Genomic DNA, 27,159 nt, shown 5'->3' on the forward strand with positions numbered 1-27,159 from the left:
CAGGTAGGTGAGGGCTGGGGCTGGGGCTGGGGCTGGACGAGGCTGGTGTCTGGACTGGAGCAGGTAGGTGAGGGCTGGGGCTTGAACGAGGCTGGTGTCCGGAGTGGAGCAGGTAGGTGAGGGCTGGGGCTGGACGAGGCTGGTGTCTGGAGTGGAGCAGGTAGGTGAGGGCTGGGGCTGGGGCTGGGGCTGGACGAGGCTGGTGTCTGGACTGGAGCAGGTAGGTGAGGGCTGGGGCTTGAACGAGGCTGGTGTCCGGAGTGGAGCAGGTAGGTGAGGGCTGGGGCTGGACGAGGCTGGTGTCTGGAGTGGAGCAGGTAGGTGAGGGCTGGGGCTGGGGCTGGGGCTGGACGAGGCTGGTGTCCGGAGTGGAGCAGGTAGGTAAGGGCTGGGGCTGGACGAGGCTGGTGTCTGGAGTGGAGCAGGTAGGTGAGGGCTGGGGCTGGACGAGGCTGGTGTCTGGAGTGGAGCAGGTAGGTGAGGGCTGGGGCTGGACGAGGCTGGTGTCTGGAGTGGAGCAGGTAGGTGAGGGCTGGGGCTGGACGAGGCTGGTGTCCGGAGTGGAGCAGGTAGGTGAGGGCTGGGGCTGGACGAGGCTGGTGTCTGGACTGGAGCAGGTAGGTGAGGGCTGGGGCTGGACGAGGCTGGTGTCTGGACTGGAGCAGGTAGGTGAGGGCTGGGGCTGGACGAGGCTGGTGTCTGGAGTGGAGCAGGTAGGTGAGGGCTGGGGCTGGACGAGGCTGGTGTCCGGAGTGGAGCAGGTAGGTAAGGGCTGGGGCTGGAGCTGGACGAGGCTGGTGTCCGGAGTGGAGCTGGTAGGTAAGGGCAGGGGCTGGACGAGGCTGGTGTCCGGAGTGGAGCAGGTAGGTAAGGGCTGGGGCTGGAGCTGGACGAGGCTGGTGTCCGCAGTGGAACTAAATATTTGCCATATAACAGAACAATAATGTTAATTTATCCCATAAAACACTATATATTTTACATTTGGATCATTTATTTGAGCTGAAACAACCAAGTCACTTTCTGTAATGCTGTCCCTGAACCAACAGAGTCAAAACTTCATCTCTAAAGTTTTTTTTTCTTCAGTACCTGCTTTCAAAATGTTTTCTTAGTTGATGCCATAGTGGTATTACAGTGTCTTGTGTTTAACATCAGAAATTCTCTCTTTACAGAGCGGACCTTTGTCAATTCGCCTCAGTTTTGGGTGATCATTAGTTGTACTTCTTTTCTTTGTGCTGCACAAGTCTGGTTCTGCTTTATGTGCAAAAAGAGAAATAGATTGCAAGTCATATCTTCAAAATTTCAAGAGATGTGGATGGAAAAACCAGATGCTCCTGGGTAAGTGCATCTCATTTGTAAACAAAGACATGATTAGACATGAGTTCATCTGGTTGTTTTTTGTGTTATTTTGACTGTAAACTGCAGAGTCTGAACAAACATGGACAAACTCACTGTGACACAGTCAGAGGAGGCGCAAAATAATCCATTAACTAAAACAATACTCTATATTACTCACTGATTATACTGAGGGATATTAACTTTCTCCTACTGCCTTTGAGCAGCTCTGGATTAAATATTTCTGCAGTTTGAGTATCTTTTGTTATAGATATGTTTGAAGATATTAATTATACAAAATGTTGGATTTGAAAAACAAGAGACATCAAGAAACTTACCATCCACCCATCCATCCATCCATCCATCCATCCATCCACCCATCCATCCATCCATCCATCCACCCATCCATCCATCCATCCATCCATCCATCCATCCACCCATCCATCCATCCATCCACCCATCCATCCATCCATCCATCCACCCATCCATCCATCCATCCACCCATCCATCTTCTTCCACTTTTCCGTTTCCGGGTCGTGGAGGCAGCTGTTGGAGTTGCCCAAATCACATTGCATCAGCCCCTTATGGCTCCTCCTGCAGGTGGTGGGTCCACAGAAGGACGGCCTCACGATTAACCGGGTCTGTTGGTCTCTCATAAGGGGCTTCTGAACCGCTCTTTGTCTGACCCGTCACCTAGGACCTGTTTGCCATGGCCCCGACAACAGAGCTCAAGGATCATTCGGGTGCTCAAACCCCTCCACCACGTTAAGGTGGCGGTTCCAGGAGGGGCCAGAAACTTACACCAAAAGAAAATCCAAATTCCCTTTTACTTTTAACTATGAGGGGACAGCACACACGGTTTTAGACAGTTACAGTCTGTATAAGGGCAAAATATACACACATTACAAAACACAACTGGGATCAGCAGGTCATTCTGTAAATAATTAAAATTGTTCAAGAGACATTAGATAAAAAACAAGTGCATTTTTCTGTCCTGCTACAGGAAAATAACCTCTTCACTGTCTGGACCTGACTCTAGTTACAGTGAATCCAGGGCCGATGCTGATGCTGATGTTGAGACTGTGGATGTTCCAAACCCAGAGGAGGAACATCTTGAACCGAACATCTCTGAAGAGGCTGAGACTGAACGAGGACAGAGACTCGGAAAATACTGACAATAGACTTTTTTTCTTATCAGCAGTTATAAATCTGCAGATAAACCGTGCTATTTTTTCTGAAACTGACTCCAAGGATGTGATGTGTTACAAATGTTAGTGTCATTTCTGTCACCAGCTCCACTGGATCTTCAGAACTCTCTCCTCTGTACCACAGACTCTCCTCATATCCAGACTCAAACTCCCTCACCATGGCATTATTGTCCTGTTTCATTTCACTGTTACTGTTTTACATGTTTTGACTCCGCAGTGTTCTTGTGTGTCTTGAAAGGCACTTTTAAATGAAATATACTATACTTGTTATTCATATTTACAGCAATTTCAATACAGGTCATTTATTGGCAAATAAGTGCATTTTTAAGGCTTATGCTTCTCTTATTTAGGTCAGTAAATATAAGCTTTAAAGGGTGAATAAAAGTCTAAATGTTGATGTAAATATCTCATTGTGTTGAAAATAAACCACTGTTTCTTTTAACGTTTCAAAATGACGTTTTATGAATTTCTGTTTGGCTGAAACAGGTTTATTTTTGCAGGTGAAGCTTTTTTCATACATTAGAGCCGAGTCCTTGGGCAACACACTGGACTCGTCTCACCAGAGCGTCCGTGCTTTTGGACTGATGCTGTCGGTGCGGATTGGCAGCCCCAAGGCAGCTGTGGCTACAAAGAAAACGCAGTCTAACAACAGTGAAGTGAGACTGAGGAAATAACAAAGCACAAACTGACAAAACACCAGTGACTTTTATGAGTTTATAAGAGACTTTATACACAGCGATCGATTAAACGACCTCATCAGTAGTTTGAAAGTTTTTATTTTGATCTAATTTCCTGCAAAGTGAGATGTTTGTTGTTAAAGTGCAGATCTGTTTACACTGTGCACTCACATCCAGGGCAAAGGAACTTATTTCAAGATGACTTTGGAAACAAAAGTAAGTGAGTCCATAACCTACTGCAGAGGTGGGCAGAGTGAAAGAAATATTTACTCAAGTAAGAGTCACGTTACTTTGAAATAATGCTACTAGAGAGGGGTGAGCAAAGTAAATACTCAAGTAAAAGTATGTACTACCTGGAGACAATGATACTTGAGTACTGTGAGTAATTGTAAAAGTCTGATTTATGTTATAATAATAATAATACATTTTATTTGTAACGCACTTTACATTTTCGGCAAAATCCCAAAGAGTTCATTAGGTCACAGCTTTTTACCTCTACTTGAGTAAAAGTATGTCAAGGTAGAGTTACTTAACTTGAGTAAATATTGTAGCTACTCCACCCACCTCTGGAGGCACGAACGCGAACCCCACTAACCCCTGGCTGTTTTATTCTTTGTGTAGTGACTGAGTATTTGTCAACAACAAAAAAAGGAAACTTAAATTGCGACATAAGAAAACTTCAGATAAACACTTAGACGCACCCTGGGTTTTTTGGTTTTACGCAGCATTCAAAAGAGAACAATGTCCAAACAAACTTAAAGTTTCAAAAAGGGTTTATTTTCCAGATTTGAACGGCAAACAGCAAGATTTCATGTCAAGGCCGACTTGCTGCCTCTCCGACGTGACTGGTAAAAAACCATTAGCCCCCCCAGGTGCCTGTTGGACAATGTGGCTACTCCCCTATATCCCCTGGGTGCGCAATAGAAGACTAACCAAGTAAAATAACACAAAAAGGAAAAAAAATAGACTCAACTTAGCATATTGAAGACTACATAACAAAAAAGAAAACATACTTATGTGCAACTAATAAACAAAGAGTGACATTTTAGCTTTAAATAAAAAAAACTGACAAAAAGCTCCTACACTTTGTATTGTTCTTTTCAGTGGGTCTGGCATGTAGCCTCGGACCGGCTCTGCTCAAAAGCACCAGCGCGTGCGGAGCCGAGATAAAAAACAACTGTCAAAGCAAACGCAGAGGAGGAGGAGGAGGGGGAGGAGGAGGAGGAGGTGTGTGGAAGTTCCGCGTAAAGGCCATAAAGCAACAGAGCCGCTCAAAGCAAGTGTCCTTCTTCCACGCGCCATTACGAGCCTTCCTTCTTTTCTTTTCTTTTCTTTTCTTTTCTTTTCTTTTCTTTTCTTTTCTTTTCTTTTCTTTTCTTTTCTTTTCTTTTCTTTTCTTTTCTTTTCTTTTCTTTTCTTTTCTTTTCTTTGCGTTTGGAGTTGGGTAAAGTTTCAACTGCGCAGTAGCCTAAACGTCACGCATGCGCAAAGAGACGTAATGCTGGTGTAGCGTGGAGACGTGTGCTGATGTGTGCACATTCTGGAAGTGTATAACCTGCTTTACTTTGAATATGGACAATGTCTTACTCAGTGTCTTGGTGGGAAAAAAAACCTTGTTTATTGGACGCACTTTACGCATTACCACAAGGAGAGATAGAGCCTTGCTGACACAAACACAATTTGGCAAATTTGATAAATTTCATGTTTGTTTCTTTATTCCCCCGTTTTTTGTGTGTGTGCATGTCCACGATAGAAAAAAATTAAAAAAAAATGTCTGAAACTACATACATTATAATCATTGAACCTGCTTTGTCAGGGATTCTACGTAACGGGTGCGCACTCCCGCCACCCCCCCCCCCCCCCCCCCCCCCCCCCTTTCTCTTTTGTTGATCAGTGCCATGATGAGGCCGCGTTTACAGATTTTTCTTCTGTTTTTGTCATGTCGCGGTTCTGCGGGTAAGTCCAGTCTGGGTTTATATAACGTCAGATTAGCCTAAATAAAATGAACACAATATCCGGTACCGTCCCAGGGTGTCAGTTTTTGAGAAGGGCGGACAAATTAGCCAAGGCACGTCAATTATGTAACAACATTCCTGTAAACACACGTGACAGGTTGTGTGCCACATTTTTCTTCAGGACAATCTACCTTATATGACCTTTGAAGCGCGTGAGCACCATAGCCTATATATAAATGTGAGCACGAATGTCTTCCTCCTCTGACTCATGTCCTAAACATTTGCCTAAACCACAAGTGACTTCGCTCCAGATGTTCAGTTTGTATTTTAAACAGTGTATTCTGAATCACTGAGTAAAACATGCTGAAGTAGGCTACACAATCGTCGTGTATTTATAAAGTATTTACACACAAAGGAGAAAACATTTGTACTTTCAGTTTCGAGTTCAGTTTGACGGTTAGGGGGGGCCCTCTGCTGGTTTAAAAGGGAAGTGCAGCCTATGTATTTCTAAATCTAAAGCTGCTATTTGCTTGTTCTTAGGTATTTTTATGTTGTTTTTTGAAGTAACTGTACTGTACTTACTGAAGTAAAACATTCGGTTCCTGTTCTCCCTGTGCCTGTGCACCCTCAACATATGATCAAAACAGAATATTTCAATATATTTCCCACTCTTGCTTTTCTCTCAGATGTTGACGTCTCCTGTGTTTTTCGGGAGAGCTGTGTCCTGCCCTGTCCCTTCACTCCTGGGGATGATCCTGTCATTCACTGGACAAAAGAACCGGAGGATGCTCCAGTTCATATCTATTTCAAGAATCAACATCAACTCCATATCCAACATGAGAACTACACAGGCCGGACCTCTCTGTCTGATCACGGCATCCGCACCGGAGACGCATCACTGCAGCTCCACAAGGTCAAAGTCAGTGATGAAGGAAGATACAATTGTTACGTCGGCACCATCAGACCAGACAACGACAAGTTGTCTTTTGTTAACTTAAAGGTTTATGGTGAGTAATGTTGTCATCATTGCGCTAAATAAAGGTTTACAGCAACAAACCCACTCATTTGGAGTGGATACAATTAAAAATTATTAACTGTACAAAAACAAAATGAAACATACCCTCACAAAACAAACAATACATGATATTAAAGTATCAAGAAACACAGTGATTCTCCGATGTCCTGGTTTAATGATATATAAATCAAGTCCAGGTCCAAGCTGGACATTTGCACAGCCCACTTTGACTCCTCGTGGTGCTTCACTAAACATTAGGCTGATTGGATCAGGAAATGTCTCACAAACTGAGGTTCATTTTAATAAGAAGCTTTTGTTTTTTATATTTTATTTTAAGATTTTTTTTTTTCAACTCTCTCCCTGTCATCTGTCTCTCTGTGACCGTTTACTCGACCTGAAGCAGGTTCACACACATTCAGTCGTTAATTGGTTATAGCTTTGTTTCTACTGAAATACTTGGCCTCGAGCAAGTTTTAATCGTCCAAACACCATCAGCCGAACCTTCCAACTGTTGCCTGAAATAAAGCAATATCATCTACAAATACCAGAGCTGTCCATCAAATTACCTAACAGGGCAGGGGCGGGCGATACTTTTTTACAAGGGGCCACACAAGTGTAATTGAGTTTGAGGGCTGTAACTTGAACTTGATTAAATATGCTTAATTATGTCTGGAACCTGCTTGATGGTTTTTGTAATGTTTAAAGAAAGACAAAATAACTGAAGTGAAGTTAACAGAGAGGCAGATGTCATGAGATCGCTCTTCTCTCTTCTCCTTTTCATTCAAACTACATTGACGTAGCAGGTTTGTTGTATTTAATGTCATCAAATAAATAAGTCAAATGAAAAATGTAGAGGCATTAGAGCTCACTCTGGCGGGGGAAGGTCATGATGCGTCTGAAACACGCTACGCAATCAATCAAATTGAATCAATTACGGAGGGAGTCAAGGGCCGGACAAAATTGCTTGGGGGCCGGATTTGGCCCACGGGCCGCAGTTTGCCCACCTCTGTGATAGGGTGTTCTCCTACAAAGTCTTTAGGGAATAGAGAGTATTTTTTCCCACAGTTTTAGAGTGTCATGTATATGATTTCTGATTTGATCTTCTTGGGGGCTAAAGGTTCTGTGGCCCCTGGGCCTGACGTTGCCTAAAGGTCATGCAGAACATATTCTCACTGGTTTAAAGGAAAGGTGCGCAAGATTCTTTTTTGAATATTTCATAAACATGACCTCTGTGTACAGTGAGTGGAAGGTTTCAGTGTTAAATAAAACAGATGAATCCAGGTCTAACCCTCTCTCTCTCTCACAGCTCCAGTGCTGGGTGTGTCGGTGCGTCAGGAGGGACAGGAGCTGATCTGCAGAGCTGAGAAGATTTACCCAGAGCCTACAGTGGACTGGACTCCTCTCTCCTCTGACTCTGATCAAACACAGACCTCAAAAACAGAAGATGGGCTTTATTCAGTCTACAGCTCAGTCAGACTCCCACCCAGCAGCACTGCACAGAGAGTCACCTGCACCATCAGCACCTCCTACAGCTGGAGGAACGACACAATCACACCACAGGGTAAGTAAAGCTGTAACAACACCTGCTGCTCTTCAGTCCAGTCATTGTCTACAGAATCTGTTCTAACTCTCTCTTTCTCTCTCTCTAATAATATAAGCTTTAAATCTACAGTATTTAAAGCTTAAGTGTTTATTTCAGAGCTGCAGTAGACACAGATTTCTCCAAATAAAACGCTCATTTGACTAAAGGCTGGTCCAAACAGTGGCTGTGCTTGACTTAGTGCTGTTCTAAAGTTTCAAGTTTCAAGTTTAATGGTTTTGTTTAGCCCAATATCACAACAGAAGTCACCTCACAGCTGCACCAAACATTAAGGCAATAAAACAGAGCAATAAATATGACAATTAAAAGTTCAGGTGAATCCAGGCAAACATAATGTCATAGCGTCAGCAGCAGATAGCGACGAGCGGCGCGGGCGTCCCCTGTCCTTAGACTCTCCAACACGGCAAGGAAAAACTCAAAAACCCGGCAGGAGAAAAGAGAAACCTTGGGGAGAACCACAGAAGGAGAGATCCACTCCCATGGACGGACAGGCTATAGAGACCCAGGGCCGAAGGATCCCTCAGCAGACGGGCCAAGATCACAGACCGTCCAGTCCTCAGATTCCAGAATGCAGGTTCCTCCGTTCACCCAGGTTCCTCCGTTCGATCTAGACAGGCACTCCCGAGGGGGGGGACAGGAGGCACCATGTGAATAGTGATGAACAGACTACAGATAAATTAAATATTGTATCATAATAACCCAAAGTCTGCAGTAAGAAGAAGAGGATAGCGCTCAGTGGACTGTACTTCCCACAGCAGTGTTTCTCCTGAGGCAGCTTTACTTCAGGCTGTGGGTTAGAGCTTTACCTAACTGACCTGATTATAAGCTAATTCTAAGAGGTACGTTTTGAGCCTAGTCTTAAATGTAGGGACTGTGTCTGCTTCTTTAACGTGGGCTGGGAGTTGATGAGGGAAGCTTATCATTTATTTTATCTCTAATGGTTTTGATTTTATCATAAAAAAATTCAAGGAAGTCATCGCAGCTAAGGGTATCAGGGATTGAAGGTTCTACTGCGCTGTGACTGAAGGTCACGGTACTGAAGAGAAACCTAGGGTTGTTTTTATTTGCTTCAATTAATGAAGAGTAGTAGTCTACTAACCAGTTCAACCAGACGAAAGATACAGAGACCTGACCAGGTGAAAAGGCGATAAGTGAGTTTGTTATTCCGACCTCTCTCTCCCTTCCTCAACTGTCCCACTTTTATGGACGAGGAGCACCTCTGCTGCTCATACTCTCTGCCCTGGTGTGTGCCGTGAACAGAAGAATGTGCAGGCCACTGTTTGTACATACTGAGATATGTTCTTACCTGAGTCACGCAAAAACAACAAACATGTTGTTAGCATTTAGCCTCTCCTCCTCTCCTCTATGGACCCAAACGGGGTGAAGTTAGAAGCGACTAAGCTCTTCCACGTTTCCCCTTTAAATACAGTTACGTGAGCCTTTACACGATCCAAGCATAGTTAAACATGTTGATTTTCTAAGCGGATAAAAAGGGGAACTATATTGTGCACTTCGACGTCCGTGCAGTTATGTCGAATAAAGTACCAGTGTATTTTTGCTAAAACTTTCAAATTCCGCCGTTCATAAATAGCATTGAATGAGCTGCATTAGCGTTAACTTGGTGATCACAGAGGTGCACACTCTACTCGATGAGCGAAGTGAACAGAGGGTCAGGCTGCTGTATCTATTTGAGGGACTGACCCACAGGAACAGAAGGAAAACCCTCTCGAGATGTACATTTTGATTTTGTAATGAGAGCTAATTCGTATGCCCAAAGGTGTCGGTGGCTCCTAACGTGGCTGAGATTTTTTCCTTCAGGGTTTTGCTGGTTATTAGGTTTGGATTCGTGTTTTGTCATTCATATCCTCCTCTCGATGCCCTTTGTGTGCAGCACTTTTTGTCCTTATATGGTGAATCATAGGTGGTGAATATGCTCTTTAGTCCTCACACAAACACCAACTTCAGAACACCTGGGCGAAGTATTTTCCCTACTGTCCCTACTCCTTACTTTTCCAATCTTTCTGTTCGTCTGTGTCGTCCAGGAGTCAACGAGACGTGTGTGTTGAACGAGACCTGCACTCTACAAATCCCTGCAGACCGGCCGGTGAAACAATTCTTCTGTCTCATTGGAAGAGACGAGGTTCCAGTCGCCTTTTACCCGACCGACCGGCAGTTGCACCAGCACAAGGACTTTAAGAACAGAACCTCAGTGTTCCTGGAGCAGCCAGGGAGGGGTGTGGTTCTGCAGATCCGGAGAGTTCAGGAGATTCATCAGGGCGGATACACCTGTGAAGTTAGTTTCAGCTCTGGAAACCCCACAAAGCACTGGATCAACCTCACAGTGCTCCGTGAGTTTAAGTCTTTACCCTAACGTTACACATTGCTGTTTTTTTTTTTTAAATATTTATATTTGAATTTCTTGCAAATCCTTGTAGAAATGTTATGTTATTCAGGCCAAAATGTTCAAACAGTAAGACATCCAACCAAAACCAGTTCATAAACCGCTTTTACAGTTGTATAGAGTGACAGTTTATCACATGATTTGACACGTGGATTTTAGCCTCTTAACTCCCACCTGAACGGATCCCATTCTATCCAGTTTGGCTTTACCCTAATCAAAAAGCTTCTTGGGGATAAAGCACCAAAACAGCCACAAAAAATTAAAAGAAAACAAGGATGTAAACGCAACAAAAATTCCACAAAAATATGACAAAAATGTGACAAAAATTCCACAAAGATGTGACAAAAACTCAACAAAAAAGTGACAAAAATTCAACCAAAAAGTGACAAAATTTCAACAAAAATTCAACCAAAAAGTGACAAAAATTCAACAAAAAAAGGACAAAAATTTAACAAAAATTCAACAACAATGTGACCAAAAAAAAAAAAACATAACAAAGTTGACACAACACAGCAACAACACGAGGAAAAAGATCAGTTTTGTGGGTCTTAGCTTTCAAACGAGGTGCTACACAGGCCTATATAACAGCCAAAGAGAACAGAATACATTTGGTTTAGGCAAGTGGTAAGAGTTTAAGGCATAAACTGTGACTCTACTTGCATTTACAAATCCCAGTTTTCCCAGATACATTCTCGCCTGGATGTTTAACCTGACGTTTAAACATTTTAGTGCTACTTTTCTGAATACTGTGATTTCTGTTTTCTCTCAAAGATTCTCCAAACACTCAACAAACTCCTGCTCCAAACTCTACACCCACAGTGGCCCCCCCGCTCGGTGAGTCTTTGCTCAATCTACTGTTTAACTGTTTTGCTCATATTCTATGAATGTAATTATAATTTCTTTGTATTAACACTAACAAGTAAACCAAAAATAATTATATATATGTTTTACTTTTACCATACCAACTTATGTATAATGCACTTTAACCACTTAACTCCCGCCTGAACCGAGAGGATCTTTTTCCTCACGTCATCAGATTTTTTTTCCCATCAGTTTTTTGTTGGGTATTCAACTCATTTTTGTAACTTCTTTGTCATTTTTTGTCACATTTTTGTCATTTTTTTTGTGTCAAATTTTTATCACATTTTTGTCTCATTTTTTTCCTTTGTCTTTTTTTTGTTGTCATTTTTTGTCAAATTTGTCTTCATTTTTTCATCAATTTTTTATCAAATTTTTGTCATTTTTTGTCATTTTTTTGTCACATTTTTGTCATTTTTTCATCAATTTTTAATCATTTTTTGTCATTTTTGTCATTTTTTTGTCACTTTTCTGTCGTTTTTTAATCAAATTTTTGTCATTTTTTGTCATATTTTTGTCCATTTTTTTGTCATTTTTTGCCATTTTTTTGTAATTTTTTTTGTCATTTTTCGTTCTTTTTTTGTCAATTTCTTGTTTCATTTTTGTGACATTTTTCCACTTTTTCATCAATTTTTTGTCACTTTTTTGTCACATTTCCATCATTGTTTTCTTTCAGTTTTGTTGCTATTTTCACAGCTTTTTTTCCAGAAGCTTTTGGACTGGGGTGAAGCCAAACTGGAGAAAATGTGCTCGGTTCAGGTGGGAGTTTTGGAACAGACACGCCCCTTTACCAGGACAGCCCTGCCCACTAATGTTATAAGAAGTTTGACTGACAGAGGGCCAATGCCTCACGGGGCTTCATCATCACTAGTTTTTGTTGATTTGACCTGAATTGACCCAGACATTGTCCCGTTAGGTCTAGTTCTTTCTTAAATATTTTCTTAAACATAAATTTCATGTCATGTGGTTGTGTTTTCAAAGCTCCGGACAGATCCCATCTGCAATACCTCTGGTTTCTGTCGATTCCGGTCATAGCACTGGCGGTGGGTCTGGCGGTGGGTCTCTATGTCTGGCGTAGGAAGGTACAGAATGTTTTTTTTTTTTTTTTAAGTACAATAATCATACTACATTTTTATTCCTACAGCCACACAAGTGATCTAATAGTGTTAAATCTGCTGACCCTGTAGTTTAGTTCTGTTTAACTGTGCACTGTGAACTGATCTGGATTTCAAAGCATAAACTGTGACTCTACTTGCATTTACAAATCCCAGTTGTCCCAGATTGTTCACGCCTGGACCATAAGCGCGACGTTTAGACATTTTAGTGCTGCTTTTCTGAATACTGTGATTTCTGTTTTCTCTCAAAGATTCTCAACGAACTCCAGCGCCAAACACAACGCCCCTACGACTCGGTGAGTCTTTGCTCAATCTGATGTTTAACTTTTTGTTCATATTCTATTAATGTTATTATCAGTGCTTTATATCAACACTTTTGGTCAGCGGCCATTGTGGTTTTCTGAAGTTCCTGGCCATGCGCTGAAACTAAAATGAGTGACTGTTCAAAAGTGAATCAGTGTCAAATCAATGTAGGCTTGATATTAACTTGATCAGATAACATGGAAAACACATAAAAATGAAACCAATATAATTAATGCATTCCCCCTCCTGGAACCTCCTGGGGTTTGAGCGCCTGAATGATCCTGGAGCTCTGTTCTCGGGGGCTTCGTGCCCCAGGGCAAACTGGTCCTATAGGTGACGGGTCAGACAAAGAGCGGTTGTCTGTTGGAGAGACCAACAGGCCTGAGAATCGTGAGGCCGTCCTTCTGTGGACCCACCACCTGCAGCTCCAACAGCTGCCCCCACGACCCGGTAACGGACAAGTGGAAGAAAATGGATGGATGGATAATTAATGCATTAATCACATCATATACTGTATGTTTTGACCAACCTCACTCCTGTATCTGAGCCACACTCATGACCTGAGAGACAAAGCACTTGTATTAACTACAGAATGTAAAGCCAGGGGTCTCCAATAGTGATGCGCGGGTTGTGGCTGCCCGCGGGTCGGGTCAGGCCATGAAATTCTCCTCTGATGGCGGGGCGGGTTGGGGCGGGTCAAAACATGCCGGTCGTAGCCACTATTTGCTGCCGTATGTGCATTCCTTGAATTCTATCACATCTTATTTCGTCATCTTTAGAGCAGGTTTTAGACGTAAATATGCGCCGGATTTTCCAGGGAACGTGTTTCTGGAGCTCACGTCTCGCTTTGTCCACGGCGTTTGCGACTGTGTATGACCTCGCGTTACCTCCGCTCTCTTCGGATTTTCATACGGATCACATTTGTAACACGTCATTTTTAATCGTTGCGGAGGCAAGGCGGGTTGTAAAAATATAAATAACTTCCGGGGCGGGCCGGGTTCGAAGCCTGCTCCAAACGCGGGGCCCGCGGGCATCATTAGTCTCCGACCTTTTGACATGATGAGCTACTGTTATGTAACAAAAGCTACTTATGCATCAAAGAGGTTAGTCTAATGATGCCATTTCTAATTTAAAAAACAATGTGCTTTATGGAGCTTTGTTATACATATACATAGTGTTTATGTTTGCACTTTAATGTGAGTTTTCAACAAAACTACTCGTATATGGCTTTGACTTAATATTTCATTTCACAGCTTTCACTTTGCAGAAAAAATATCGGGATATATATCATATATCGATATTCGAACAGAATCCTTGTTATGAACTGTCGGGCTTTTCCTTTTAGAATGATGAAACTGAATATTTGGTTAATGAAAGGTGTAGTGATGTGGCGGTCATGACCAACCGGCTCTTTCGAATGGCTCTTTAAGGTGAACGTTCTGAACTGGATCTGAACTGTGAAAAGAGCCGGATCTATTTTTTAAAGTCCAACAACGGAGCAGGCGACACAAGTGAAAGTTTCTTGCACTAAAGTCAAAGCCACACGCACTGAAAATGATTCGTTAGTAGTTGTGGAGCAGGATTTTGTAATTTTAGATGATTTGAATGAAATAAGTGTGCCTTTTATCCATTATTAAAATGTAATATTACAAAGAGCCAGTCTTTTGAACGGCTCTTTGAAACGAACGTATCCCAAAGACTCGGCCCTCAGTAAAGAGAGTGTTTTATGTCTGCTAAGTATTGATAAATTAATAAAGCCTACTGCAGCTATAGGCTATAGGAAGTTTCTGAATACGTGCCACCCATAAGTGCAGCCTTCCTCATCACGAGTTTGTTCATTAACCTCTTAACTCCCGCCTGAACCGAGAGGATCTTTTTCGTCACGTCATCAGATTTTTTTTTCCATCATTCATTGGTTGGGTATTCAACTCATTTTGATAAGTTTTTGATCATTTTTTTGTCATTTTTGTATCACATTTTTGTCACATTTTTTGTTATTTTTTCGTCATTTTTTCGTCATTTTTTTGTCATAATTTTATCAAATGTTTGTCATTTTTTGGTAATTTTTTGTCCATATTTTTTTTTTTCATTTTTCCGTCATTTTTTTATAAAATTTTTGTCATTGTTTTGCTACATTTTGGTCATTTTTTGTCACATTTTGGTCATTTTTTTTGGTCAAATTTTTATCACATTTTTGTCTTTTTTTTGTCACATTTTTGTCACATTTTTGTCTTTTTTTTGTAAATTTTTTGTCAATTTCTTTTGACATTTTTGTGACATTTTTGCCACTTTTTCATCAATTTTTCGTCACTTTTTTGTCAACGATTTTTCACTTTTTTGTCACATTTCCATCATTGTTTTCGTCTGTTTTGTTGCTATTTTCACAGCTTTTTTCCAGAAGCTTTTGGACTGGGGTAAAGCCAAACTGGAGAAAATGTGCTCGGTTCAGGTGGGAGTTAAGGGGTTAAAAGCGTGGATGTCTGCACTTTCAGTAATTGCTTCCTTGTGAAATCCTTGTGTGTTTTTAAGGTTCCACAGGCTCCACCGGGGGATTCGTCCACTCAACAGAACGGTCATCAAAACGGCCTGAACAAAGCAAACGGGCTGCAAAATGGAGAGTGCGACACAGGGGTTTGAGAGCCGATCTGGACCAGTCACAGCCTGGAGGAGGCGTCTAAACCAAAGAGCAAAGGAGACCAGTCAAACGCCTCCGAGTACCCCCTTCCTCAAGGGGGCACTCTCAGTTTAACTGTGACTCCTGTTTGTTACAAAGAACACATTGGGGGTCATTTACCAAGCGTTTGCCCAAGCTTTTGTTTTCATTGATGCAGCATTCCATCCTTTTACATATCAGATCTGCAAAAGGAACAGGCACCGTTTTTCCATTCTGAGATGTTCTTACCTGAGCTTAGACGAGTTGATCCGTACCTGTCTGATCTTTGTGCCCGTGGAAGAGCGTGGTCGCTTCCAACATCACCCCGGGTTTGGAGCTATAGGAATATATTGGGAGAGGCCAAATGCTAACAACATCTTTGGTCGTTTTGCGTGACTGAGCGCACACACAAAGACCAGACAGGTACGTATCAACTCGTCTAAGCTCAGGCAAGAACAGATCTCTGTTAGGGATGTCACGGTTACCGGTGTAGCGTAAACCCCGGTAAAAATGTTGACAATAATAATTACCGTCTTGTTTTTGAAAAAATCTTTTACCGCGGTGGATTACGGCGCCCGCGGTTTAGGCAAAGTGAGCCTCATGAGCCGCCGTCTCATCTGCTGAAGCTGCCGCAGGCGCCTCTGTAGCTACAACCAAAACTAAACTGTCTCTAAGCTGGAATCATGTCCGACACGACAGCGCAGGATCAGCCTCAGAGACCGAGCCTGAAGTCTGGGCATGTTTGTGTATTTTAAGAAGCTGAAGGACAGTTGATAGAGACAGTTTTCCTGTTTGTGGAACGTGCAGGAAAAAGTGTCTCTAAAGCAGCAAGACTTCGAACCTCTGACTCTCCTGCGTGACCGTCTCCCACAGCTCTATAGCAGTAAGCTAACGTTAGCGTTTTAGCTGAAATGCTGATGTGGGACTTTGGGTTGAGGGAGAATGTAACGAGTCGCCCCATAGTGCGGCTGCAGCGCCACCGCCAGCATAAGCCGTGTCCGGATACCTCCGCACGATGGCACAATGCGTTACGGGGCTCCCGGTGGCAGATTCACTCTCGCCGCAGTTTTATGAATTTAATAATGATCACTGTCTGAGGCATTTCCCAAATCTGCAAAGCGAAACCTCACTGGATGGACAGAAACTGAGAACAATATTCCTGATATAGACGGTTTATCTTCAAAAATATTCTTCTTCGTTTCGGGCGCTATAAATAGTTCATGTAATACCCTCGAAACGATCAACAACACATCGTGAAAGTTCCTTTGCTTTGATGTGAAAAGTTGCACTTTTGATAAGGCTTTGTCTGTATTTGTCTGTGCAGGACGATCAATGCTTTCTGAACATATTAACAGACATTAAAAAAAAATAACGCGATAACACCGAAAACCGTGATCATTTTGGTCACAATAACCGTGAGGTAAAATTTTCATACCGTGACAGCCCTAATCTCAGTATGGAAAAATGGTGGCCTTTTCCTTTAACAAAGTTACGCCGTATTTCAAATGTTAAATAAGGTGGAACACGCCAAATGCTACATGCTACTATTTGGCCCCGTCTAGATAAATGACCCCCATGTGTCGTCTCAAAAAAAGAAAAAGAAAAATAGAAATCCTAAACTTGGATATGATCTAAATCGATTTCTCATGAACCAAACCTAACAAATTTTACTGGATTTTTAAAATTTGAAATGAGTGCCTCCTGGGGGTCCCTGTGCCCCTGTTTGAGAAACACTGGTTTAAACCAAAACAACCAAACAGACCAAGTTTGGACTCTTGATTGTGACACTGGACCGTGTGCACAACTTCACTATGGGCGTCTGTCCAGCCCATGTCCAGGCCTGAAGCTGAAGATTACACAGAGCGCACTTCGACTGCACAAAAGTCTCGTTTACTGTCTGTGTTTAAAATCAAAAGCTCAGGAATTGGACTGAAGGCTAGGGCTTGACTTAAAGGGATATTTCAGGATTTTTTACACAAGGCCTCATTTCCTAGTTATCCAGAGTGTTGCTGATTTCTGGAGATGTTTTTTTTGTAATTCATGCAGTTCTTATATTTCAAGAGTTTAGTGGTGTTAGGCTAGTGCAAGGCTAGTGCATGTCTATGGTATCAGCTAGCCTGCATTAAAAACAGTCTGACCCGCTCCACAGAGCACCTGAGGCAAATCACTTATAACACCAGTAGGGCTGCAACTAACGATTATTTTGTAATCGATTAATCTATCGACCATTTTTACGATTAATCGATTAGTCGCTTGGCTATGAATGGTGTAGGAAAATTTTATTTTTTCCATTTTTTTAATCACATAAAGCTAAAGTGGATCCGCTTGAGGACGTGTAGATGGAGTAAACTTAAAGTAAATGTTTGTTGGAAGCTCTTGGTGCTAATTCTGCTTCTGATTGGATGAGACACAAACAGATATTCATGAAATTTACAATGTACAAAGTGTACTACATATACTTGCTATAAAAGCAAAGTAGGTTTTCATCAAAAATTCTACATTTTCATGTCATTTTTGCTCTATTTGAGTCTGTGTGAACCAGAAAACGATTAATCGATTACTAAAACAGTTGTCGACTATTTCAATAATCGATTAGTCGTCGATTAATCGATTAGTTGTTTCAGCCCTAAACACCAGACTAACCATATAAATGTCTGTGTCCATAGAATAATGTTTGGAATATAACTGACCTTGCATCACATGAATGATCGCATTTTGAGGGACTATTTTCTAGCAGATCACTCCGCCGCTGCGTAGCTTATACAACCACGAAGCTACATGCTAATGCTGCTTAAATATAAGTTATTTTAAATACAAAATGGTTGAAAGTATTCTATTAACACAGACATTTATATGATTAGTCTGGTGTTATAAGTGATTTGCCTCAGGTGCACAGTGGAGCGGGTCAGACTGTTTCGTTTCGTTTCGTTTATTATGAATATACAGTAAAAACATTTACATTCATTCATGAAGTATTGCATATTCATAAATGGGACACCCTTGAAGCAACAGTTTGCTTATATATGGGGCCCAAGATAGAACACAATATTAAAAACACAAACATACATTAATACATTAGCAACCTAGGAAACATTACCTTTGTTGCCTATTTTCCTTTCCAAACTGTTTTTAATGCAGGCTAGCTGATACCATAGAAATGCACTAGCCTTGCACTAGCCTAGCGCCACGAAACTCTTCAAACATAAGAACTGCATGAACTACAAAAAAAATATCTCCAAAAAGAAACACTCTGGATAACTAGGAAACGAGGCCCTATGTCAAAAATCCTGAAACATCCCTTTAAGGTCTTATTATGTACCTTCAAACTACAAACACATACATAAGAAGTAAAAACACTGCACATTCTGTAGGTGAAGATTGTGTTTTTTGTTGTGTGTGGATCCAAAGATACTATATGCACTTTTTCAAACTTAGCACATTCTGTAGCAGCGTTTTTGTAGTGTTTATCTTTATATTTGAAATCGGTCATTTTCCTAACCCTTTCCTGCACTTTACCCGAGGCTTTGGTGGCACTTTACTTCCAGCACAGTCATGACATGCTAAAGCGTGGTACTGAAGGATGTACTTTATTAGAGTACGGTGCACAACAGTCCACTTCGAAACTACCTCCAGTTCCTCTCAGTGAAGTTCCTGTTTTCCATTTTCTTCATGGACTTCTTTAAATAGTTAATGTTTTCAAAGAGTTTTAAGGCATGACCGGGGCAAGTCTTTTATTCTAGAATGATGTGAACGCAACCATCAGTTCACACTTTCCATCATTCTCTTTTAAACTCTAAACTAAATTATTGATGCTTATTCAGATGTACTTTTAGCATAGGGTATTTCGGTTTATAATAGTGTTAGTAAATTATTGTATTATTGGTCATTTGACTGATAAATCCTTATCCCTGTCTATTGTTACCATGTATTACAGTAATTTGCATCCAAAGCCTTAACCTCGCTTATAGTGTTTATTAACCTCTTAACTCCCGTCTGAACTGAGAGGATCTTTTTCCTCACGTCATCAGATTTTTTTTCCATCATAATTTTTTTGTAATTTGTCAATTTTTGTCTTTTTTTTTTTTCATCAATTTTTTCATCAATTTTTTGTAATTTTTTGCTACATTTTGGTAATTTTTTGTCACATTTTTGTCACTTTTTCATCAATTTTTTAATTACATTTTTGTCTTTTTTTTTTGTCAAATTTTTGACATTTTTTCATCCATTTTTTAATCAATTTTTTGTCATTTTTTTTGTCAATTTCTTGTCACTTTCTTGTGACATTTTTGTGACATTTTTGCCACTTTTTATCGATTTTTCGTCACTTTTTTGTCACATTTCCATCATTGTTTTCGTCTCAGTTTTGTTGCTATTTTCACAGCTTTTTTCCAGAAGCTTTTGGACTGGGGTAAAGCCAAACTGGAGAAAATGTGCTCGGTTCAGGCGGGAGTTAAGGGGTTAGATACATTTGCACACACTGTTAGACACTTTTTCAGCGTTAGATGACTGGCCTTATATTTCTTATCATATTGTGACGTGTTAAGTTTGAAAAGCTGTTTTTGGTTTACATCATCTTTGTGACCTTTGTGCCTTCCTCTGTATATAGATGAACTGAAAGTGCCAGCTTTTATACTCTCTAGTACTTGTAGCTTATCAATATAATGCAATAAGTTTAAGTCTAAGTGTTATTGAAGTCTGTGTACAAAACTTTCATTGGATATTTTTTTTAAAAACTGCCAAAGTTTTTATGGAATTTGTTTTTTAATGTGAAAATGTATCTTTTGCTGGTCAAAAATTGCACTGTTAATATACAACACTGTATTTTGCGATTTTAAAAAGTACATTTTTCATAAAGCCAGTGTCCTTGAACAGACGGCGTGTTTTGTTTTATTCACTTGTAGTTTGTTGCAGTAATTGTTCAGGTCATTTCATAGATTTCGGGGGCAGTCGCACTAAAACATTTATTTATTAATATGATTGGATCAGTGACTCTTACACAAGCGCTCACATTCTAGCATATAATCACACATCATTGCACATTTGCTCTCACTTTCCTCTGTAAACAAAGAGCCTAGTGACAAATGGAAATTGACAAAGAAGGAATAGTTGAGTTACAATGGAATGAGGAGTCTTTAAAAGTTAAATAACAAACCATAAACACAACTTAAATTACAACAATCTAAATGTTGACAAGGGTTTATGTAACACCTAGACTCCACCAGATGTCAAGCAATATTCCTGATATCTGCACAAAATGAAAAAGGATCTGTCATTCACTGCTTATGGGAATGTCTCCATAAACAGAATACTGGCAGTGTTAATTTTGACAACATATTTTAATTTAGTTTTAGTCTTTTGACTAAAATGTAATGTAATTTTAGTCGAGATTTAGTCGAAAAAATCTTTTCAATTTTAGTCTAGTTTTAGTCGACTGAAATTGCATGTCAATTTAGTCGACTAAATTTAAGACTAATTTAGTCGACTTTGCATTGATGATATTCATTATAATCATATTTAATCTTGTTCCTCTGCTTCATGGAGCTGCTCCACATGAACAAAGCTCAGAGCTGATCCTTTGGCAGAGAATTTACATGATCTGAGGCTCTTTCAGACGCTCAATACAAGTTTGGATGATTTTAGTCTCTCCTTTTCCTGTCTTATTTTAGTCGAATAAAATATCTGGACATTTTAGTCATAGTTTTAGTCTCATCAAAAACTTTTAATTTAGTTTTAGTCCAATTTTAGTCGTCAAAAACATCACTTTGACTAAAATTAAGACTAAATATTTTAGTCGACGAAATGAACACTGAATACTGGAATGATGTTATAAATTGTGTTTAATGTTAAAGTTAAATAACTTTATGCCAAACCTTATTTACTGGGAATTTAACCTACATGTTCCTCACAAACTACGAAACAAACTGGACTCATGTATTTTGGATTGTTAATGAAGAATAGAATAGAATAGAAGAACCATTGCTTTTCAGCAAACGCTGATTTTATGTGCACAAACGAAGCACAAACGAATGACACCATTTTGAAGCAAATCGGACACTATGGGGCGGGCGAACTTCACAGCATGCAGAAGGCTTTTTTCTTCTTTTTTTAAAATATTATGTCATGTGTAAAAACCTATTATTAACCTTAATCATCTGTGTTAATAGTAAAGGCAGTCAAATGGAGGGCTGTCCCATTACTTAGGGCGGTCTTTTCAACCCTCACTCTAAGCCCTTGGTTTCAGGCTGTAGGGATAGGGCAAGGGCAAGGGGAAGGGGTAGAAAAGAGAATTGAGGTTGGGCCTTAGAGATTTGATTTGTATTTTATTGTTTCTGGGCTTATTATTTTATTTTATTCTACAATTCCTGTTTTCTCTGTGCTTGGCTTTATTCAAGTTTCCGTCTGTAGCCCATGTTTAAGACCTGGTGTTATCTGCAATTCACTATTTCCTTTATAAATAAAATAAAACAACTCAGGCTCCTCCAAATCCATCCACCAGCAGTCACTCACCACATTGTCAGCACTGAAGTGTGTTTCCCGAGGACACTTGCCTCTAGGGGGCGCACACACACCTGTACAAACACCTTGATGAGGGAAGAATCATGAAATGAATGATGGGGGTAATAAAGCTGACTTGAACATTGAACATTGAGATTAAGCAAATGCATTGGCTGTTTTCTTTCTAACTGCGTAGTGAGGACAACTTTAGGTGAAACAGACGACGGTTCTTTCAGGTGAAATAATACATTTTTCATGACTTTATATTTGATATGAAAAGAATTTCACCATCTGCAAACTAAGAAAATGGCTTCGTCATCAGTGCATCTTCTGTTTTTGTGGATTCTTTATTGTGTTTTCCCACAATGTGCTCTTGAAGGTAAGTCAGAAACGTCCGTCTGCAGCCCAGTGTTTACATAAAGGAGCTATACTTGATTATTTAATATTCTGTATTGGATTAAAATTAGCTTTGTCCTTTAGTATATGGTAAAAGCAGACATTTATTCAAAAAACACTGGTTTAAAAGCTTTTTAAACAGTCATAAAATGTCAGGCTAGTAGGCATTGTTTACAGTGAAGTGACAGTTTTCCTGAAAGTTGTGAAACCTGGTTTAAACTCAGTCCTTGTGATGAATGTTGATGTTGTAAATGCATTAGGAAAGTTTGAGATGAGTTTGGACCAGAAAATAGTCATTTGAGATTTGAGTGACTCTGTTTCTTTGTACAATCAGTTAAAGCTCCTTTAAATATATCGTTTGTCTTCAGGGCTTTATTTGAAACACAACTTCTGTAGTGTGTTTTTTATTATTATTATTTTCAAGTTTTTTCAGAATGTGAAAGTGTTAAACACCATTTTATCGTCTGCAGTTGTTGAAACAATATCTGAATAGTAGGATTGTCTTTAATTTAACCAGTGCTAGAATCACCATCTTTCTTCTTAAAGCCACTCTCTCTTGTTCAAACACAAACATGTGTCATGTGTGTCCTCAGAGGTGGTGTCCTGCAGCCTGGGGCAGACCTGTGTTCTTCCCTGTCGTTATGAGGGACAGTTGGACCAGGTCCACTGGACTCGGTCTCCAAGAGGCTATAATGTCCACGTGTACGTCAACGGCAGAGACGAGCTGAGAAACCAGTACCCGCTGTATTTCAACAGAACGTCTCTGTCTGAGGATCTGTCCAGAGGAGACGCCTCTCTGCTGATCTCTCAGGTCACACTGAAGGACCAGGGCACATTCAGATGTTTCACCAGCTCCAGCCGAGGACAACAGAGACACAGCCTGGAGCTCACGGTGTTCGGTGAGAGACGCTCTGTCACATGAATGACTGTTACTACTGCCACACAACCACAGTACGACTGATAACTCTCCCTCAGCTCCAGTGCTGGAGGTGTCTGTGGAGCAGCAGGAGCAGCAGCTTCTGTGCAGATCTGAGGGGATCTACCCTGAGCCTTCAGTCGTCTGGACTCCCTCCACTGAACACAGAACCACAGTGTCTGAGTCCGAGCAGGGCCTGTTCTCTGTGATCAGCTCTGTCCCTCTGTCAGACTCTGAGGACAAATACATCTGTAACATCAGCACTGCACACAGCTGGAGGAGCTCTGCTCTGCGATTCGAACAGGCATGCATGTATGTTTCAGATAAACTGTCTTCAGATCAGAACAAACTTTACACCTGTTCCCATCGGACTGACAGTGATTCTAAGGCTCAAAAAGGTTGAACGTAAGTCACAATTAAGAAAATCCAAACAGATCAGGCAGGATTTTAACTCTTCTTTTTACAGGGACAAAGCCTGATGATTGGTTATATCTTTATGCCGGTGTCCCGTTGTGGGTTTTCATGTTCCTACTGTCCTGTCTCATTTTGTATCATCAGCAGAAGGTAAACAGTCCCACATTTGTTTCACACTGTAACTTGTAACACCAAAAATCACATTCTGACTTTTCTTTTTCAGGTCAAGCGATGGATAAACAAATATTTCAATTGTTTTCTGTTTTTGTTTTGTTTTGTTTTTTGTTTTTTGTTCGGGCTTTTTATTATTTTATTATTATTATTTTTTATTTAAAAAATAAAATTATTAAAAATTATTTAAAACATTTCAACAAAACAAATAAGGCACATAGACAAATAAAACAAAGATCAACTTAAAATATAATTTACAAATGAAGACCAGTTTTCCATAAATTGGTCAGTTTTCATTTGCAATCTTGCTCTAATTCGCTCCATTTGATGCACTTCTTTCAGTTTATTTTTTCATTGGGAAATGTTAGTTTGATCTGAGATTACTCGGGAATATTCACAATATTACGACATTCGGTTCCAATGGAATTTCAACAAATATATATATTTTTTTTTATTTCACTTCGTATGCCTTTTCAATCATTGCTTAGTTTTGTACAGACCTTAAATATGAGAGTGTGTTCTCCAACCTGACCACAGCCCCTCCAGCATCGGTCTGAAGTTCTTCCAAACTTAGATGTGACAAAGTGAGTTCCTTTTGAAAATACAATCTAGTTTTAGTTTTCCACTCTAACTCTCGAAGAACTGACGTTGATTTTTGATCTTTTCTGACATGGAATCAATGTCATGCAAATAACATTGATTAGGAGTTGAATAGATGTCGAAATTCAAACGTTTTTTAAACATGGATTCAACATTGATTAAACTATTGAAATATACCTATATTCAACCTTTTTAAAATTATATTTTGATTATTGGAGCTACTTACTGCGCTACTACCTGAATCAGCCCATAAACAGCTTTCACCGCGGTCATCACGTTGAGTCATTTCCACAGGCATAACCAGTCCAATCTATAAATTTGAGGCATACAATCTACTCCCTCCTGTTTGTGTACATAATGCATCCACAAAGTACTCAAAATCACCACTTTATCGAAGTTTACCACGGTATAACATTACGAAACTTTAAAATGTTTGTTTGGTGCCATGACAGCGCCTCCTGTCGTCCAAGACAGATATTACAGCGCAAGTTTACAGCATTTGCAATTTACAAGACAAAGCCCAAAACTTTTTCAGCCTTTGCTTCCATAAATAAATATAGTTTGACCCACAACCAGAAGATGAAGAATGTTCGGTAAATTCAATCAAACAAACAAAAAGCATTTGGAGCAGGAGTGCATGAGACATGGAGGACGGGCAGGAGATCGAGTTTGTGACCAAATAACACCAGATAAAATGATACACTCGCTACTTAATATTCATTTTTCTAAAAGGTGATCTATTGGGGTAGGTTAAAGTATAAAACAGTCGTCTCCACAGCATTGAGTAAAGAATGTTTGATTTTTGTGCATTGAATTCCCTCAATTTGTAGTTGACAAGATAAGCATCATAATGAAGGCTATATCCAGGTAATTGTAGAGTGGCTGTAAACATGTAACAGTTGTTGCAATCAATATTCAGTCAGTAAAGTTGAATTGAAAAGAATAACTTTATTCCTTTTGCAGCAAAACATGTTAATCTATATACATTTTTCATAGTGTTAATTATAACAATCCAAAAATATAAAATCCAAGGGTTCAGACTAGGGGTGTAACGGTACGCTAAAATTGTATTCGGTTCGGTTCACGGTTTTGGAGGGCTCGGTTCGGTTAATTTTCGGTACAAATAAATAAGAACTAACAAAATTTTTCTTTTGAAAAGCTGCCAATACACAATAGAATTCTTGCATAAAATAAATAAAAGTGACCCATTTGGGTGATATTTTAAATAAATTGCACTCTTATAATGAGAGTTACTGTAACTCATGAGAACCATGTGGATTCAACTCAACAAAAAGGCCACAGTGAATGGCTTTTTACTCTCGTCTACTCGCCAAACTACTGTCCTGATACTCTAGACTCACCAGACACAGTAAGAAGAGGGTTTAAATGAGAGTGACGCCCAGAGTCTGCGCAGAGAAAACATGAGAGCAGCGCCCGGACACGGGTGACGTGATGCAGCCGCGGAGGAGCCGCGCATGAGGCGAAGCACCGGGAGGCAGACGGCCGAGCGGGGACACGAGCGGAGAAAGCACTCGCGCTTTGGAAGAGACAGGGGGAAGGCGGTCGGTCTCTCCTGCTCATTCACTTCACCAGACTACTCCGTTTTGGTGTTATATGTGGCGAAGTAGGCGGAGAGTGGGTGCGCGCTGGAAGAGCCTGTCCCCGTAACAACAACGCGTTGATTAATCAGTGAAACAACACTACGTAGTTTGCGTATAGGAAGAACCGGCTCTGAGCGCTGGTATAACTTTTTGGCTGAAGTGCGGACGTGACGGGATATTGTAGCGAGGCTCAAGACTTTCAATCAAATACTTAAAGCCAGCGCCTGTAGATTCTCTCGGCTACTCATGCAGCTTCAATGTACGTCACTCAATAGCGTCCGTGCGGAAACTCGCGTAGGAACTTTGTTCCGCGGCACTTAATATGACGCTAATAATAAATTTACATTATTTAATGAAAATAATACACCGAAACGGTACGCAAGTGGACCGAACCGAACAGGCCGAACCGAACGGTTCAATACATCCCCGTGAACCGTTACACCCCTAGTTCAGACACAAAAGTGCAAATTACAGTTGATAAAACGGCAAAATATGGACTATAGGAAAAGAGGGGAAAGTAAGTTTGTGTTTAGTTCCACTGGGAAACAGCATCAGACGAAAATGGGAGAAGGTTGAGCAGATGCAGATGTTGATTACCTGTTGACAAGTTATTTGGTTCCTGGGAGCTTTTCTCAGCAACTGCACCTACAAAAAAAAGGTAGTATTTAGTAATCATGGTTGATGGGGAAAACATAATAAAATAATTGGAGCAACTAAACCATTAGGAAGCATTTTGTTTATGTATTTTTCCGTGTTATGTCTCTTTTCTGAACCAGGTCAGCCCCACGAAAGTAGTGATTCACCCATTAAACCGTCGGAATAGTTATAGTCTTGACTAAAGGCAAATGTATTATTTGTGTAGAACAGTTCATTCACAAGTCAAAGAGCTTCACAATCCTACAGTTAGCCTACATAAAATGCCAACTGAATCCAAACGAAACCAACGGCAAGATTGTGGGGGCAGATCAAACAGATTTATTGGCTATTCTATTGGTATTATTAAAGGTAAATTTATTATGGCATCGTAAATTAATCATTAATCATGTCTTGTTATGTTTCTGGGATGCGTGGAACATGTAAGCTTTCTTTAGTGGCAAACAGTTATAGGCTAGTATCGTTAGCTTGGCATACACATCAGCTTATGATAAACAAATGACAAATAAATAGCCTATAGCAAACAGTGGCATTTTATTTGACTTAAAACAACCAAGATGACAATTAAAGTTTAAAAATGTCTGAGCACTTACCAGTTTTGTCTTTCTCCGTCTCCTCTGTGTCTGCCGAGATGCGAAAATGTGAGAATGAGCCAGGAGAGCGCTCGGGAAATTAGTTGAAATTTCCCTGGCTTTTCACCCCATACGTTGAAACAACATTGATTCATAGTTAATATTTCAATAACAAAAAATAAAATGAATTCTCAATATTGATTCAACGTTACACTTTCAATGG

At 40.4% G+C, this 27,159-nt stretch overlaps 1 protein-coding gene across 1 annotated transcript in view; it reads left to right on the top strand.

Moving 5' to 3' along the window:
- Positions 1 to 27,159, top strand: part of LOC306977781 (hemicentin-1-like) — a gene marked incomplete at its 3' end in the record, with an annotated part of 211,392 nt that overhangs the window by 173,940 nt on the left and 10,293 nt on the right. Inside the window, exon 7 of the mRNA XM_079576223.1 lies at positions 5,859 to 6,179. Within this exon, the coding sequence (XP_079432349.1) occupies positions 5,859 to 6,179 (321 nt within the window). The remainder of the gene's footprint in view (positions 1 to 5,858; positions 6,180 to 27,159) is intronic.

Source organism: Gobius niger (assembly GCF_951799975.1).
Source record: "Gobius niger genome assembly, chromosome: 18".
NCBI lineage: Eukaryota > Metazoa > Chordata > Actinopteri > Gobiiformes > Gobiidae > Gobius > Gobius niger.